Consider the following 14,389-nt stretch of genomic DNA (forward strand, 5'->3'; position numbering starts at 1 on the left):
ATTTACAGTTGTGGAATTTACCCTGGCTTTGTTTATGAGCCTGGTGGTCAGCACTTTCCATCTCTGACAAAGCATTGCCCTCTCTTTCTGTAAGGCAAACTTACAGCTCCATGGAAAGACTTCAGACATACACACAATTTTCTTCATAACACAACACCAAAGGAGCCTTCCTTCCTCAAAAAAAGAAAAACAGAATGGTCTAGAAATATGCACTGACATCAGGCAGCAACTCTAAAATTCTCCTGGAAAAAAAAAATGCTGACAGCATTTCACACAACCAAAAGAAATACTAAAAGTAAAGCACTAAATGCTGTTTTGGAAAGTGTGTGGGTGCTGGAGCCAAGCATTATGCACCATAATGAAGTTCCACAGAAAATGGAGAAAGCAGAAAACCACTCCACTGCCTTTGTAACAGACACCTTGCGCTTGCTCTGTCTCCTGGAGGTGCCCTGCTGTGCCCACCAGTCCTTGGGCTGGGGAACCACTCAGGAATTGGATCTTAATGCCCAGGCTGCCTCTTCAGCTCCTCTCACATCCTTATCACTGTCCACTATATCTCCTCTCCCATGTCTCTCCTTCAGGCTGCAGAGTCTCATTCTTGTCCTGGTACAGAACTTTCCAGAACTTTGCTATCCCCATTGTTGTTCTGTGAGCTGCATTAAAAAGGACAAAATACCCCGCTGCATTTTACACCAAGGTGAAGCTTTCAGATGTGTGCAGTCCTCGTGCTCTCTGCTCTGCTCTGAAGTCCTTTTCTAATGCTTTCTAGCAGACAGTTTGTTTTCTGATTGCTGCTGGGTACTGAGCTGCTGGTTTCATAAGAGCAGTTTTGCCCCAAGGTCCCATTTGTGTGTGTGAGATTTAACTCGGAGCCCATTAGCAGCAGTAATCCCAGGCTTGTTCTTCCCTTATGTGCATAATTTATTTGGGTTTGCTTACAATGGATTTCACAGAGGCTCCCTGTGACTGTTCCTCTCACTGCAATACCCTCTGCTTTATTAATGGTAATTGCCTTTCTCTCCGTTTTCCAGCGGATCAGCAATTCAGACAAACTCAGAACAATTGTTCCTTCCGCCACTTACTGCTGCTCCACCACACCTGATGAAGGCAACTTGTACCCAAAATGTTTTGGGATTGTCTCAAGTGATCTCACAAAACATATTGGGCACCTCATGGTCTGTGGGCAGAGTGCTCTGCTCTGTCTGGAGCTGGCAGCAGGATGGGCTCAGCCACCCAGTCTAATGCAACTCTACAAGTGTTTTTTTTCCTTATAGATACTATTTTAAAATATGGGTTAAATTGCTTTTGAGAATTAAATAATTCTCAGTAATTAATTAGGTAAACTCCAATAGCAGGGTAAGGAAAAATGTTTGCAGCCTGCCTCCGTGCACTTGAACATATAATTTTTTAAAAGGGTAAAGCAAACAAACGTGCATCTAGATGATTGCCTCTCACAAAGAGACATTTGGTACTGTGTGACTGCATTCTTCTGATCATAAATATCTTCATGGCCTGAGGAGACCATGTAGCATGTCCTTTCTCAGCTGAGAAAGAAAGGTGTCTATATTACGATATAAATCTGTATTTTCTTGAAAAAAAAATCATCTGAATTAAGATCAGAGAAATGACAGACCTGCATAAACTGAGCAAACAGCTGTCGTGAGCCCTGGGTGTTTGTATCACCTGGCTGTGTGTAATGGGGATGACATGGAGGTCCTGGTGTGCTGAGGGAGGGATGTGTCCCCTGGCACTCCAGCATGACAAGGTACAACATTGATGCAATCTGTATGATGGGGAGAAGCCTTGGCTGTATTGTCTTACCTTTTTCAGAAGCCGGGGCAAGGTCAATAAAACTTCGACACTTCTCACCTTTAAAAGAAAAGGATTGTTTTAGGAGTCAGCAGGTGACTGGTGTTGCTCTGCCCCCTCCCTGGGCTGGGTTCCTGCCACTGCTCCCACCCCAGTCTCCACAGGACCACAGGGCTGTCTCACACTGAGGGCAGACATTCACCTGTGCCTACACCCTGGCCAAACCCACCCTGCTCACAGGGCTGGACCCTCCCTTAGGATTACAGTCCCTTCATCAGGACTGTGGGGTACAGGTAGTGCAGACAAGCCTTCTTTGTTGTCTGAGCCCCTGCTGGGTCAGTGCTGCTCTTTCCCCAGGCCAGGAGCAATGCTGCCCTCCAGATGCAGTGACACAGGGAGTTTTCCCTGCACAGGGGTTTTCCCTGCCCTGGGAGGGCACAGACCTCTTGCACTGACACTTTTGCCCTCCTTCTTCCCATCACTGGACAATGCCTGTGCCCCACAAGGTGGGGGGGAGCATTGCCGTGGGCACAGAGGTTTCCATACACAGATAGGACACGTGACTAGGTCAGACAAAACCTGAAGCACAAAGAAGTTAAGCAATCACATAGCATTTAAAACCAAAATGTTAATAGAGCAGACAAATGCCTTGCTCTGACCATCACAGCCTGTGCCACTCTCTCTGCTTTGTGGCTGCTGCATCCACTTATTACTGCAAATTAAACTCTCTCTGTTTAGGACTCCACCTCTATTTGTGCAGAGAAGCCTATTGCTTCTGAACAGGAAATATATCCTAAGGGTGGATGCTTGGACCTTTCTTTTTTCTTCTTCAGGCAGTCAAAGATCATAAAATAACTCCTCTGCCCCAGGTGCATCCATCCACCGAGGGTGTGTGTTCCCTTTGATGTGATATATTCCAAGGTCCCCAACAGCTCACCTGACTCAAGGAGTCAGAGCTCAACAGGTCTGCCAGGGGTCATGAGGAGAATCCATTTTGCCCTTTAAGACTTTAATTGATGACAAGGCAGCTATAGGACTAGGGATTTTTTAATTACCTTTGCTCATTTTTAATTGCAGAGTCAAATAACTGATTTAGGAAATGTGAGCCATTAAAAAAGAATAAACACTGAAATGCCACGGTGATGGCAAAGTCAGTGTGTAATTTTTTCTTAGTTTTAACACAAGTATATGTACAAAACAATGTAAAATTTTAATTTTTCTGTGGGTTTTTTGGTACGACTGAGATAAACATTCAAATGATGTCTGTGCTGACATAACAATCTATTATTATAATACCATTATTACTGCTTTTAATTTATTTTTGCCATTTTAAACCTATGCTAAATACACCGAGGAGTGTTGTGTACGTAGTCTGTAGTCTATGTACAAGTTGCTGTAAAAGAAAAGGTTCACTTGACTTTGAAATTAACATTTTGGTAGCTCCATGGCAGGGCAAGGATTTCTAGTCTGTGAATCCAGGCACTGCCCAGGGGACAGTCAAGAAAAGGAAGTGACACTTAACCTATCAAAGCACCATCTCTGTGTCCAAAGAGTTCAGTAGGGCAGGCTCTAACTGAGGGGGAGGAATGTCAGATGAAAAAGTTATGAAGTTTTGGGGCAGACAGACAAAAAGACAACTGCTGGATCACAGAAATCCCACCAGCCCAGAAGGGCTGTGTTGGCAGGACCCTGCAGGTCTCCTGTCCAGCCTCCTGTTCCGAGCAGGACTGTCACTGACACCTGCTCAGGGCAACTGTGACTTTTCCAGCCAAATCCTGAAATACTTTAAGGATGGTGTTACCCACCATTTAGGGACTCCAAGCACGGAGTTTCTCCCCTGCTCTGGTCCCAGGGCTGCACCACCCTTCTGGAGAAGTGGCCCCTTATACCCAACCTGAACTTCTCTGGCTGCTCTGGCACCTTTGTAGTCATTCTTTCTCTGTTTTTAGGGATGTGAACAAGCCCAGTTCTCCCAATTTCTTTTCACATGTGCTGTACTTTAGGCTCCTGACCAAGAAATCCAGAGAAATATAAAAACTATAAAAGAGTTCTGGACTATAAAAGAGACTGTAAGTAGGAAACATTCTCATCCAGAGCCTCAGAGTTTTAGGACATGAGGTGTTTCAGGAGTGCATTGACATAAAAACAAGAGAACACAGGGAGAGTGACCTTTAGATTTGGACTTGATATAAGCAGATTAAGCAGGATTTTTCATTCTAGCCATATGGATCTGTGGTTTGGGTCTGGTTTTGTGGTGTGGTTTTTGGTTTTTTTTCCCCTTGTTTTTTTTTCTTCCCCCAGATGTAAGCTATTATTTTTAAGAAAGTTTTATTCTAACCTGACTTCAAGCTAACTGGCTAGCACTGATCATCTCTCACCTCTGATTGCAGTGAATCCAAACCACATTATTGGAAAATTTTAACAAATACCTGACTCTCCACCATGTTATCCCAAGACAGGCAGAGGGGAATGGCATTTGTTACTACAGGAACTGCACAGGCTGTTCTGAGAGCTGAAGTGTTTTGATGTTGCAGACATGAGGCGATTCTCCTGACAAGTACGTGCCATACAAGGGCTGGAAGTTCTGCACTTCCCAGAATTTTCTGAGTTACAGAAAGAGAAGAAAGAATATGGAGGTACGTGGTGCCTTTCAGACACATGGCAAGGCACGGAGCCTTTCTGACACCTGTGGGGACTGAGGAAGCTGATGGTACAAGGGTGTTTGGCTGCAGGTGCCTTGTCTGCAGGACAGGAGGAGAGAGTGTGGTCACAGGCTGTTGGGAGGAATGTGCATCCTCCTCCCCCCTCTAACCAGCTTGCCCAGAACACCATCTCTCCCAGGAGGGATGGTTGTGGTGAGGCCTCCAGTTTAAATAATATGGACAGAAAATGCTGGAGTATCCAGAAAAAGTCCTTTTGGACTTTTTTAGCACAAAGACTGAGCATAGACTGGAGACAGGGAAGCTTGGGAGGATGTCACTTCACATCCAGCAACTGATGTCTGGATTGTGCCTGTCTTGCTGCTGAAGGTCATTGGAAGGAACTGCACACTCAGCTCCTGACACTTCCCTTTGTTGTTCCTGTTGCTGGAGTACTGGAAACCCCTCCTCCATTTTCAATGGTAACCACTGGTGGTATTTATAGACCACATCCATACTTCCCCATGCAGACATGCATCTTACTGAGAACTGAGGAAGTCAGCAGTGCTTTCACTATTCCTCTTAGGATTTATTCTAAGTTATTTTTGGGTATCTTGTATAACTGATCTCTTAAGCCCTCTTAAGTTTAATTTTAGACTTGGCAGAGTTTATCCTGCTGTGCTGTCCTTTTCCAGATGCATCTTCTCCTCCTAACCAGGCTCCTGGAGAATCTTCAGAGAATACAGAAAAAGGCTGTTTAGAGAAGCAACAAGAAGAGTGTCTAGGATGCATCCCTCTGAGAGTCCTGCCTTCACCCATTTCTGGCTGTGATTCTGACAGAGAGGAAAGCCAAGGAATGATCTCTCCTGCACTTCAGTCACATATAGAAGAGCTATGACCTGGCTTGAATTCTCCACTTCCATGCAGGACCAGCGGCTGTGAACAGTGCCTGAGGAGGTCTGTGGAGCTCAGCAGTGTCAGGGAGCTGCTGGAGGCTGAGAGAGAGGACTCACCAACCACCTAAAGATCCATAAGCAAAGCACTTGGCACCAGCTTCTTCTGTGTCTTCCCAAGGGTGAGGCAGAAACACCATCTATGCAAGTTCTTGCAAACACACCTCCTCCTAACCAGACTGGCTCTGCACGGGCTCAGCTGTGTCTCTCCTGGTCTTCCTGAGAAGGGCTGATGGGTCACGGGGTCCTACCAGTCCAAAATTTACCTGTGGTTTTCTCTATTCAATCCTAATTAATTAATCCAATCCTGTATGTGTGCGTGTCTATGTGTAATTGTAACTTGTCAGGGGAAATTCAAACAGAAGCAGCCGGGGGTGGGAGGAGATACATCTGGAAAGACTGAGCTGGTGGGTGGGAAGGAGTTTTGAGGTCTTGATGTGGATAACAGACTTGGAGCCCATGAAAACATCTCAGGGACCATCAATGGGATGTGCCTGTGCATCTCCAGTGGGACAGGGTGTGCATGTCTCAGCAGTGATCTGCAGATCTGCTCAGGCACAGCAGGGAGAGGAGAGAGTTTGCTGCTGAGGGTGATGTTGTTTCTGTGGGTGTTGGTAAAGGCACAGCTGTCTCTGGTGGGTCTGTGTGGTCTGACATGTTGGTGTCATGCCTGTTCACACGTGTGTGTGTGTGTGTGTGTGTGCACCTGCCCCTTGAACACAGGCCTAACCTGCGTGGGAAGGGGTCCAGCAGCAAACAATCAAGGGAGAAGAAGTTCCCTGGGCCTTAAAATCCCTGTGCTCAGCTTCCCAAGAGCGCGTTCAGTGTTCCCTCAGACTTCTCCCATCTCATGGCCCTGCAGCTGAGGAAGATCCCTCAGCTCTGCAGGGCAAATTCTTTCCAGCTCCACAGTAGTTTCTACTGAAGAAAGCTCAGCTTTGGGCTTCTGTGTGTTCTTATGAAACAGTCACAGGAAGATGTGGATTTGATCACTGCATCAGTGCCAGGGACACAGAGAGAAAGATGTGGCAGCACAAGGAGATGATCCTTCTGTATTGCTTTCTGTTGCTCACAACGTGCTGGGAAGTCCAGAGCTTCCAGCCCTTCCAAGTGTGTGGCAGGTACTTGTCAGGAAAATTGTCTCATGTCTGCAACATCCAAACGTTTCAGGAAGGAGTGGAAGGCTGTGTGCAAGGCAGGCACTGCTCTGGCAGGGCTGTGCTCTGGGGCAGGGAAAGGAGCTGGTGAGAGCAGGACTGCTCCAGGGTGGAGGGGTCACCCATGGGTCCTGTCACCTCAGGTAGGTCCCCAGACCTTTCCCTATTGTGTGGAGGTAGTGGGGCTGCTCCCTTACTTTTTCCTCTGGAGAGCCCTACTCCAGGGTCACACACACTTTGGACAGCTGGACTCTGTGGGAGGCAAATGCTTATTCCTTGTGCCTTCCTTGGGCAGAGTCCAGACACAGCTGTCCCTCCCTAGTCCCAACAGTAATTTGAAAGCAAAACCTAACTAAGAGAAGTGGTTTTTCCAAATCCTCCAGGTTGAATCCCACCAGAAAACTGAGACAAACAGGTCCCATAGAGCCCACAGGTCCCATAGAGCCAGCAGGTCTCATGGTGTGGGGTATCTCTGGGCTGCCTTCCCTGCCCTGCTCTGCACACCTTGTGGGCACAGTCACCCTGCAGACCAGGGGGGCCTGGCTGCAGCTCCCAGCATGGATGCAGGCTGGCATTCCTCTGCGGGCCTGTGGAAGACACCAGGGAGCAACTGGAGAGCTGCACAGGGCAGCTGAAAGGCAGGTCTAGATGCACAGAGGCTGGGTCTGAACTCCAGCACACAGCTGAACACCCAAGCTCAACGTGCTCACTGGAATCTCTCTGGCTTCAAGCCTTGCTGAGACCCATGTGTGTTCTACCCTTTTTTCCACCTAAAAATATGTGGTTTGTTTGCTCCTGTCTTCAGGCCCCCACGCTGCCCAAAGGTGGTTGGATTTGGCCAGAGAACACCTCAGGAACCTGGTGGGTTAGGCTGGAAACTGGGAAGAGGGCAGAATAAAACACCTAAAAAAGCTTTGCCTTTAAGACAATATTCTGCTTCTACCGTGGCTGTTGCCATAGCAAGGACCAGCAGTTGATGTCCTGGATCACACTTATTGGTCCTACGTTCCTGAGTTCTTTCTTCTCTGAGCCAGGGATAAATGGCTCATTAACAACCAGAGCAGCAAAAATAAAAACAACTCTGAAAAATCCTACTTTGTATGTCTTCCGATGACACGGTTTGAAAATATTCTGGTTAAATAATTTGACTTAAAAGAAATCCGGTAGCTCTGACTGAACTCTGTTATAACTCTGCTTTTCATCTCACAAAAAAAAAAAAAAAGAAAAAAAAGAAAAAGCTGTCTGTATTCACTTACTCTGCATAAAATTTTACGAGTTCAAAAGTACATTTCTGATGGAAATTTAAATGATTATGTTTCATTTAAACAACATTCCCTTTTAGTAACACCCTGGCTCACAGCCTGTGACAGACAAGGTCCCCTTTTTTTTTCCCAATAGGCCCTAACAAATCTTTATCTCTCCAATTATATCTGGAGTCATGTGGTTCTGATGAGATCCCACATCATCTACTGAGAGTAAAATCATTGTATTTGTCTAAAAAAAGCTGTAACCCACAAGGGATCCCAGCCTAGACGAGGCTGAGGACTCCAACACAACTCCAGTGAAAAAAAGTACTACATTAGGGAAAATACAGGTTAATGGGCTCACTCAAAGTGAGTTAGCAGGGTAATTAACAACTGAAATATTCCAACTTTGATTAAAGTGATCCCAGACAGAGCATTTAATTGAATTGTTTTTTAATGAAAAATCGAGTGTTACTCTGCAAAATCAACATTTTTCCAGTTGACCCTGTTGATTTTGCTGGAGTGATATTTTCCTCTGGAAAATAAACAAGTTTATATAGAGCTGCACTAAAATATGTCTTGAACGATGCAGACAATTGTTTTCTCTCCCTCTGGCAGCCGCCACTCATTGCTGCTGCCCATCAACATTTCTGCTGCTTCTAAATAACATGAGAATTTGTTCAGTTTCTCAGGCTGAGTTTACTCACAATCTGTTTTGGTTTTGGGGTTGTTTTTAGATCTGAACGCTGTACTGCTGTTCTCTTGCAGCAAACCCAAGCCCTTAAAACTTCCTACCTTTAAAAGTGGACTTTTTATTTTCAGGTGTGCTTTTCCCCTCAAAAAAAAAAATCACCAAAATTGGTGATATTTCCATCAGAAAGGTCCCATCCACACAGTGGGGTTCCCCCTTGGTTGGTGGGAGCAGTGGAGAACTGTTCAGTGCTCTGTGGGCAGGGCTGGGAATGCCCAGGGGTTGGTGCTGCCTGGCACTATGTGCCATGGCAACTGCATTTTCCACACTGAAACTCTCCCTGATGTGAAAAATCTTGCACGGTATCTCAAAGCAAACATCTCCACAGGCTGCTCTCAAATCATGTCTAATTGAAACACAGCCAAGTCACAAGATTCAGCTGATTATCTTGGTGAGACCTGATGGATGTGTACACACATCTATCATTTGGAGGGCTGGAAAATAGTTCAGATTTCTAAATGACTGGAAGAACTGAGGAAACAATAGTGCTGAGAGAGGTTTTCAATGACTCTGGTGTCAAATTAGGGCTGATTTCATAATCTGGAAAGCATTAAAGCAGACAGAACTCTGAGTTGCTTGAAGCATTTCAAGCCATGGAATGGGAAGGGTTTCACCTGTTCCCCCCAGATGTGACCATCTGCCACACTCTGCTGACTCTGTGGGAATGTAAATATGCCAAAACAAACTAGTTATGGGCAATCCACTATCTGTGGGAGTACAGGGTTGCCCAGAAAACTGTAAAAGACTAGAAATGATGCTCTTCACAGAGGATGCAGCTGATGTAGATCCCTCACTGTGTGAAGCATGACATGCCTTCTACAGTCTCCCATGAGCTTTAGCTGTTCTGTCCAGGCTGGTGACTAACAATAATCAAAGGAGTAAATAACCCATAAGACCCCAAATCCCTGCTTGTAGATGAAATATGGTTCCATAGCTCTCGCTCCTTCCAAATATTAGCTGTGGATCAATGTGGATTCTCTTTTGGCCATGCCAGTGCTACTCTCCAGGTAATACCCAGCCAGAGTATGTGCACTGTATCTGTGCTTTATCTCCAGAGGTACATGGGCAGGGCAGGCAGAGGGGAAAGTCTCTGACAGCAGAGAAGGAAACTCCGTTTCACAGATGGGATTAGTCCAGAAAATGAAGACATCACAAGCTGACAAGTGCCAAAATGGAGGGACAGAAGTCCAGGATAGAGCCTTACTCTCATGGTGGGACACAACGCTGTGAACACGAGTCCTCAAGTTGCAGCTTGAAAGATGTGCAAACGACTGTAGGGAAGAGGCAAAGGGATTTCTGGAGGGGACCTTGAATGTCAGAGCCTGTACTACATCAACCTGCATTTCTTCTCCTCAGTTAACACCATAACAGTATTTCTTCCCTGTTTTGCCCATCTATCTGCTCTCTGTTTCTCTTAGCCATTGCAATTTAGGCTGCCTGTTTCCAAGTGAACTCCAGAACCTTATCCCACCTTTCCTGCCTAAGATGCTCAGTTGCTTTTTGGTTTGAGGTGTCCTGTTTTTCCAGGCAAGTGCCCCGACTTGGAGTATGGAAGCTGAGATAACTTTAACCATTGCTCCGTGACATCTAAAGGAAGTGAACAGCAGCACACTGCAAAAGAATATCCAGTTTTTGAAATCAAGTGGAGAAAAAATGGTGCTTGCATTTCCTCTTGTGAACCTTATTTCCAAGCTTCTACCTAATAACTTTGTAACAAATTCTCATTTAGTGTTTTTGTCTGCCCAGGTGATGCACAGTGAAATCAGGCTGAATGACAGTATGACGTGTTTTTTGGTCTCTCCAAATCTAATGAGTTTAAACGTGGTGCAATGGCTTGTAAGCATGGTTTAAGTCCTTTTCCCCACCAAATGTAGCCAAATGGAAGGTGGAACACATTCAATTTGGTTTGCCTGTGACTATTCTACAAGCCATGTCATTCCATAGTAATAACATCTGCTTCTTATTACTCACTGTCTTCTGTAGTCATTTCTAAGCTAGATCAGCAAAGATTTATATTCCCATTTTGTTTACCAACAAGAACACTGAATGATATTATGTCAATTTGTGACTAACAGGGGATCCTGGTAGAAGCAGCCCTATTCCCTGGTGTCCTGGTTTTGGCTGGGATAGAGTTAATTTTCTTCCCAGGATTTGGAACAGGGCTGTGTTTTGGATTCAGGATGAGAATAGTTGATAACCCACTGATGCTTTGGTTGTTGCTGACCAGTGCTTACCCTAATCAAGGACTTTTCAGTGTCTCATGCTCTGCCAGAGAAGAGATGAACAAAAAGTCAGGAGGGAACATGACCAGGACAGCTGATCCAAACTGGCCAATGGGATATTCCACACTATAAAATGTCATGTTCAGTATATGAACTGAGGAGAGTTTGCTGGGAGCTGTCAAACACTACTTTGGGATGGGATGGGCATTAGTGAGCAACTGTACTGTGCACCACTTTTTTCTTGGGTTTTAGTCCTCTCTCTCCCTTTTCCTCTATTTTTATTATTTGTTGTTGTTGTTATATTTTACTTTATTTTAATTATTAAACTGTTCTTATCTCAACCCACCTGTTTTACCTTTTTCTGTTTCTCCTCCCCATCCCAGTGAGCAAGGGGCTGAGCAATACTTGGTTGCCAGCTGGGGTTAAACCAAAACAACCTATACATCCCCAATTTGAGACCTGTCATTAAGCCAGATCTTCCAATTCCATGTAAGGAAAGTTTTAAAATCAGAATTGAGTCTGGTGTCATTTAAAAACCACGGGGACACCACAATGATTGGTATTCCATCCCGTATTTATTTCCATAGCCCTGAATGCAACTGTTCATATTTTGCACTGACACTAGGGTAAGGCATCTCAGTTGTCTTTGAAATCTGGCACTTATGTGTTAGTCTTCCAGCACTTTGAAGTTTATTCCATTTACAAGGAACTAACAGAACTCCTCAGATGCTTCGTTTAAGGTTGCTGGGTTAAACGGTTGAGCACAGACACATCCAAAGAGAAAACAACACAGTGCTTGCTTGTGAGGTAGAGTAACATATCAAATAAGGAGCAGTTAGCTGCCTGGTCCCCCACTCTGCTCTGTTATGAGGCTCAGCCTGCAGGGACTTTATATCCACAATTTATGTATGATGGATGTTCATACAACGAGTCTGTCTAGCAGGATCAGGAGGACCTAAAATCCAAAACTCCCAGAGCACCACAGACACAAAATATCCCCAACATCCTATAAAAACCTGAATGCCTACCATAAAGCAATCACCACCACAGAAATCATGTACCACGGGAAGAGAGCAAGAGTCATGGTGAGGAACACGAATAAATCTGTGAATTCCTATGGCCTGGCCTAGCTCATCCTGAAAGCAAAATACCAGGGATTTGTCAGGAGGAGCTCACAAGTGCTTTTCTGAAATGGATCCTTCCCCATGCTGTAAAGGAAGGCAAAAATGTGTTACTCTCCCTGTTATCTAGCCTGAGGGAGATTTCCCTTCTGATCCCAAATTAGATCATCAGTTTAATGTTCAGTGCATGAGCAGCCATACCAATTAGATACTGAAGCTGTAATAATGTCAGCGGCAGCAAAGCAGCCTCCTCACACACTGCCTCCACCTGTAGCCAATTTCTGATGCTTTAGAGAAGGCATAAAACCCTCCAGAAAGTGTGACATGAATTGAGGCAGCAGCTATTTTTCTCTTGGCTCCCACTGGTGACCAGCAGCCACCCTGGAGCAGAACACGGACACGGCGTGAGCCAGGCAAGACACCTCCTTTCAGACCTCCTTAAGACACCAACAAATCAGCTATGCAGGACTTGCTCCAAGCTCCCTCATGCCAGAAACATCCCTCTTCTCTCCTACAGTTCTTCCTGTGGTTTTAGAAGCACCCATTTCAGCCCGTGGATTTCCTTTGCTCACACTGCCCTCTGTGGAGGTGAGGTCCAGAGACACTCTCTGGGAACCCCATCCTTGGATTTGCACCCTATTTTCCCCCAATGAGAAGTTACTTAAGTCATATTATTTTCTTTTTTTCATATATATATATAAGGTATCACCACATCCCCTCTAGCTCTTCAATCTGTTATACTGAAGGGGGCCAGTTTGCTTTCCTTGAAGGAGATCCTCTTTTCCTTAACTACCTCAGGAATCCCTCTCTGCATCTATTTCACCTCCCCCTTTTTCCTACCATAATGTGGCACTAACAAAAGGCACAGGTGTCACCTGTGCCTTGCACTGTGGTGCTGATTTTTCCCTGGAATAACACCTTTCCTTTATATGGCAGCAGTTGGCAGCTCACAGTCACCCCACAGGCAAATACTGGTCCCAACTTGGTGCTTCTCTTTTCCCTGCAATTAGTAGCTACCTGTGACCTCACAGAGCTTTATGCCTTAACATCTGGCGCTTTTAACCTTCTTTAAAATGTAATACTGTTCTTACAACTCTATCAGACCAGCTCACATTTTCAGTTATGCAGAAAAATCTCTGCTCTGTAATGCCAATGTTCCCAGATTTTGTGCCACAGCGTACGTAAGAAACACGTTCAAAGTAGGATTATTCTCTTCAAATTAAGGCCTCTGTGTTAGGAATTGCAAAATCTTACACAGATTCCTCTTTGGCCAATGAGGAAAACACATAATCCGAGGGCTCAGTTCATCCCATGGGAGGAGCAATGTAATCTCCCCAAGAAGTGCTTATCACTGTACTCTAATGATGATGATCATCACTTTAGGCACAGATACCTACATGTGCTGATGTCCATGAGATTGCTGTAGGATTCATCTTGCCCTTATTTTTTTTAGGTGACACAAATTGTATCCCTAGTTAATTTGTTCCTAGATTGCAAATCTCAGCAATAACAGAATCAGACCCAACCTCGAATTTCAGGACAACTAGAAATATAATCCCCCTTTTCGTATTACTTGCCACAGCCTCTTTGTAAGGCTGTTCTTTAGTCAGCTTACAATCTATTTATCCCCATCATAATAAATAAAATAAAATCTGCAACACAGGTTCAAGCAAAAGGTCTGCTTGCTTCACTGTCTTTGTATCATCTCCAGAGACAGACATTCAGGGAAGAACAAAGGTGTGGGCATAGGATGGTTCTGCTCATATATTCCCCTTATCTTACCACACTGCATCGATAGTTTGGGGACTTCCCAGTCAGGGGTTGCTCTCAAATCATCATGTTAGTAACAGAAATGGATGTTTCCTCCCTGGATCCTTGCAATCCCCAGTTTTGCCCTTCACAACATTCCCTGGCAGGGAGCTCTGTAGGAAGGAGTATTTATTTTTGTCTGTTCTGCCTTTTTGTTCTTAAATCACAGAAGCATCAACGATATGTCTTGTCTGATCTCTGTCATTCTCACTTGATCCCCTCCAATATCACATCTCTCTGTACCTTGTGCCTTCCTTCCAGCCTGAAGTGGCTCAGGCAGTTTAGCACTCCCCAGTGTGGAAGCATCCCTGCATCTGTCACTGTGTTCTTACCATCCTCTCCAGTCTCTGTAGCTCTTCTGTAAAGAATTTGCACTGGGACATTTCCATCAAACACTTTTTTGTAAATCCACAGGGATTGGGTCTAATCCATTACCCTTGTCTAAGAAGTGATTCATCTTGTTAAAAGATTTACCTTCAATAAAGCCCTACCTTTGATAAAACCCATTTGTTGCCATGCACTAAGTGCTTTCCCTGAAAACTGTCCTAAGATTCCTGGGTCAAGTGGCCTGTATCACTTTTTTTCCAGTCTTCTTTAAATACAGTGATGTACAGATTCTTTCTATTAAACCTGCATTTTCATGTACCAATTATTTCAACATCCTCAGATGGAGATTATCCAGGC

General features: G+C 44.9%; 1 protein-coding gene across 3 annotated transcripts in view; it reads right to left on the reverse strand.

Annotated features, from left to right (window-relative positions):
* The window catches only part of GSG1L (GSG1 like), a 56,371-nt gene that overhangs the window by 36,218 nt on the left and 5,764 nt on the right, over nt 1-14,389 (reverse strand). For all 3 annotated transcript variants that reach the window (XR_003534292.1, XM_027683762.1, XM_027683761.1), the window contains exon 2: nt 1,822-1,869. Coding sequence is in view for 2 of the 3 variants with exons in the window: in XM_027683762.1 (XP_027539563.1) it covers nt 1,822-1,869 (48 nt within the window). In the remaining variant the exon portion in view is untranslated. The remainder of the gene's footprint in view (nt 1-1,821; nt 1,870-14,389) is intronic.

Source organism: Neopelma chrysocephalum, unplaced genomic scaffold, assembly GCF_003984885.1.
Source record: "Neopelma chrysocephalum unplaced genomic scaffold, ASM398488v2 Primary Assembly neopelma1_65, whole genome shotgun sequence".
Taxonomy (NCBI): domain Eukaryota; kingdom Metazoa; phylum Chordata; class Aves; order Passeriformes; family Pipridae; genus Neopelma; species Neopelma chrysocephalum.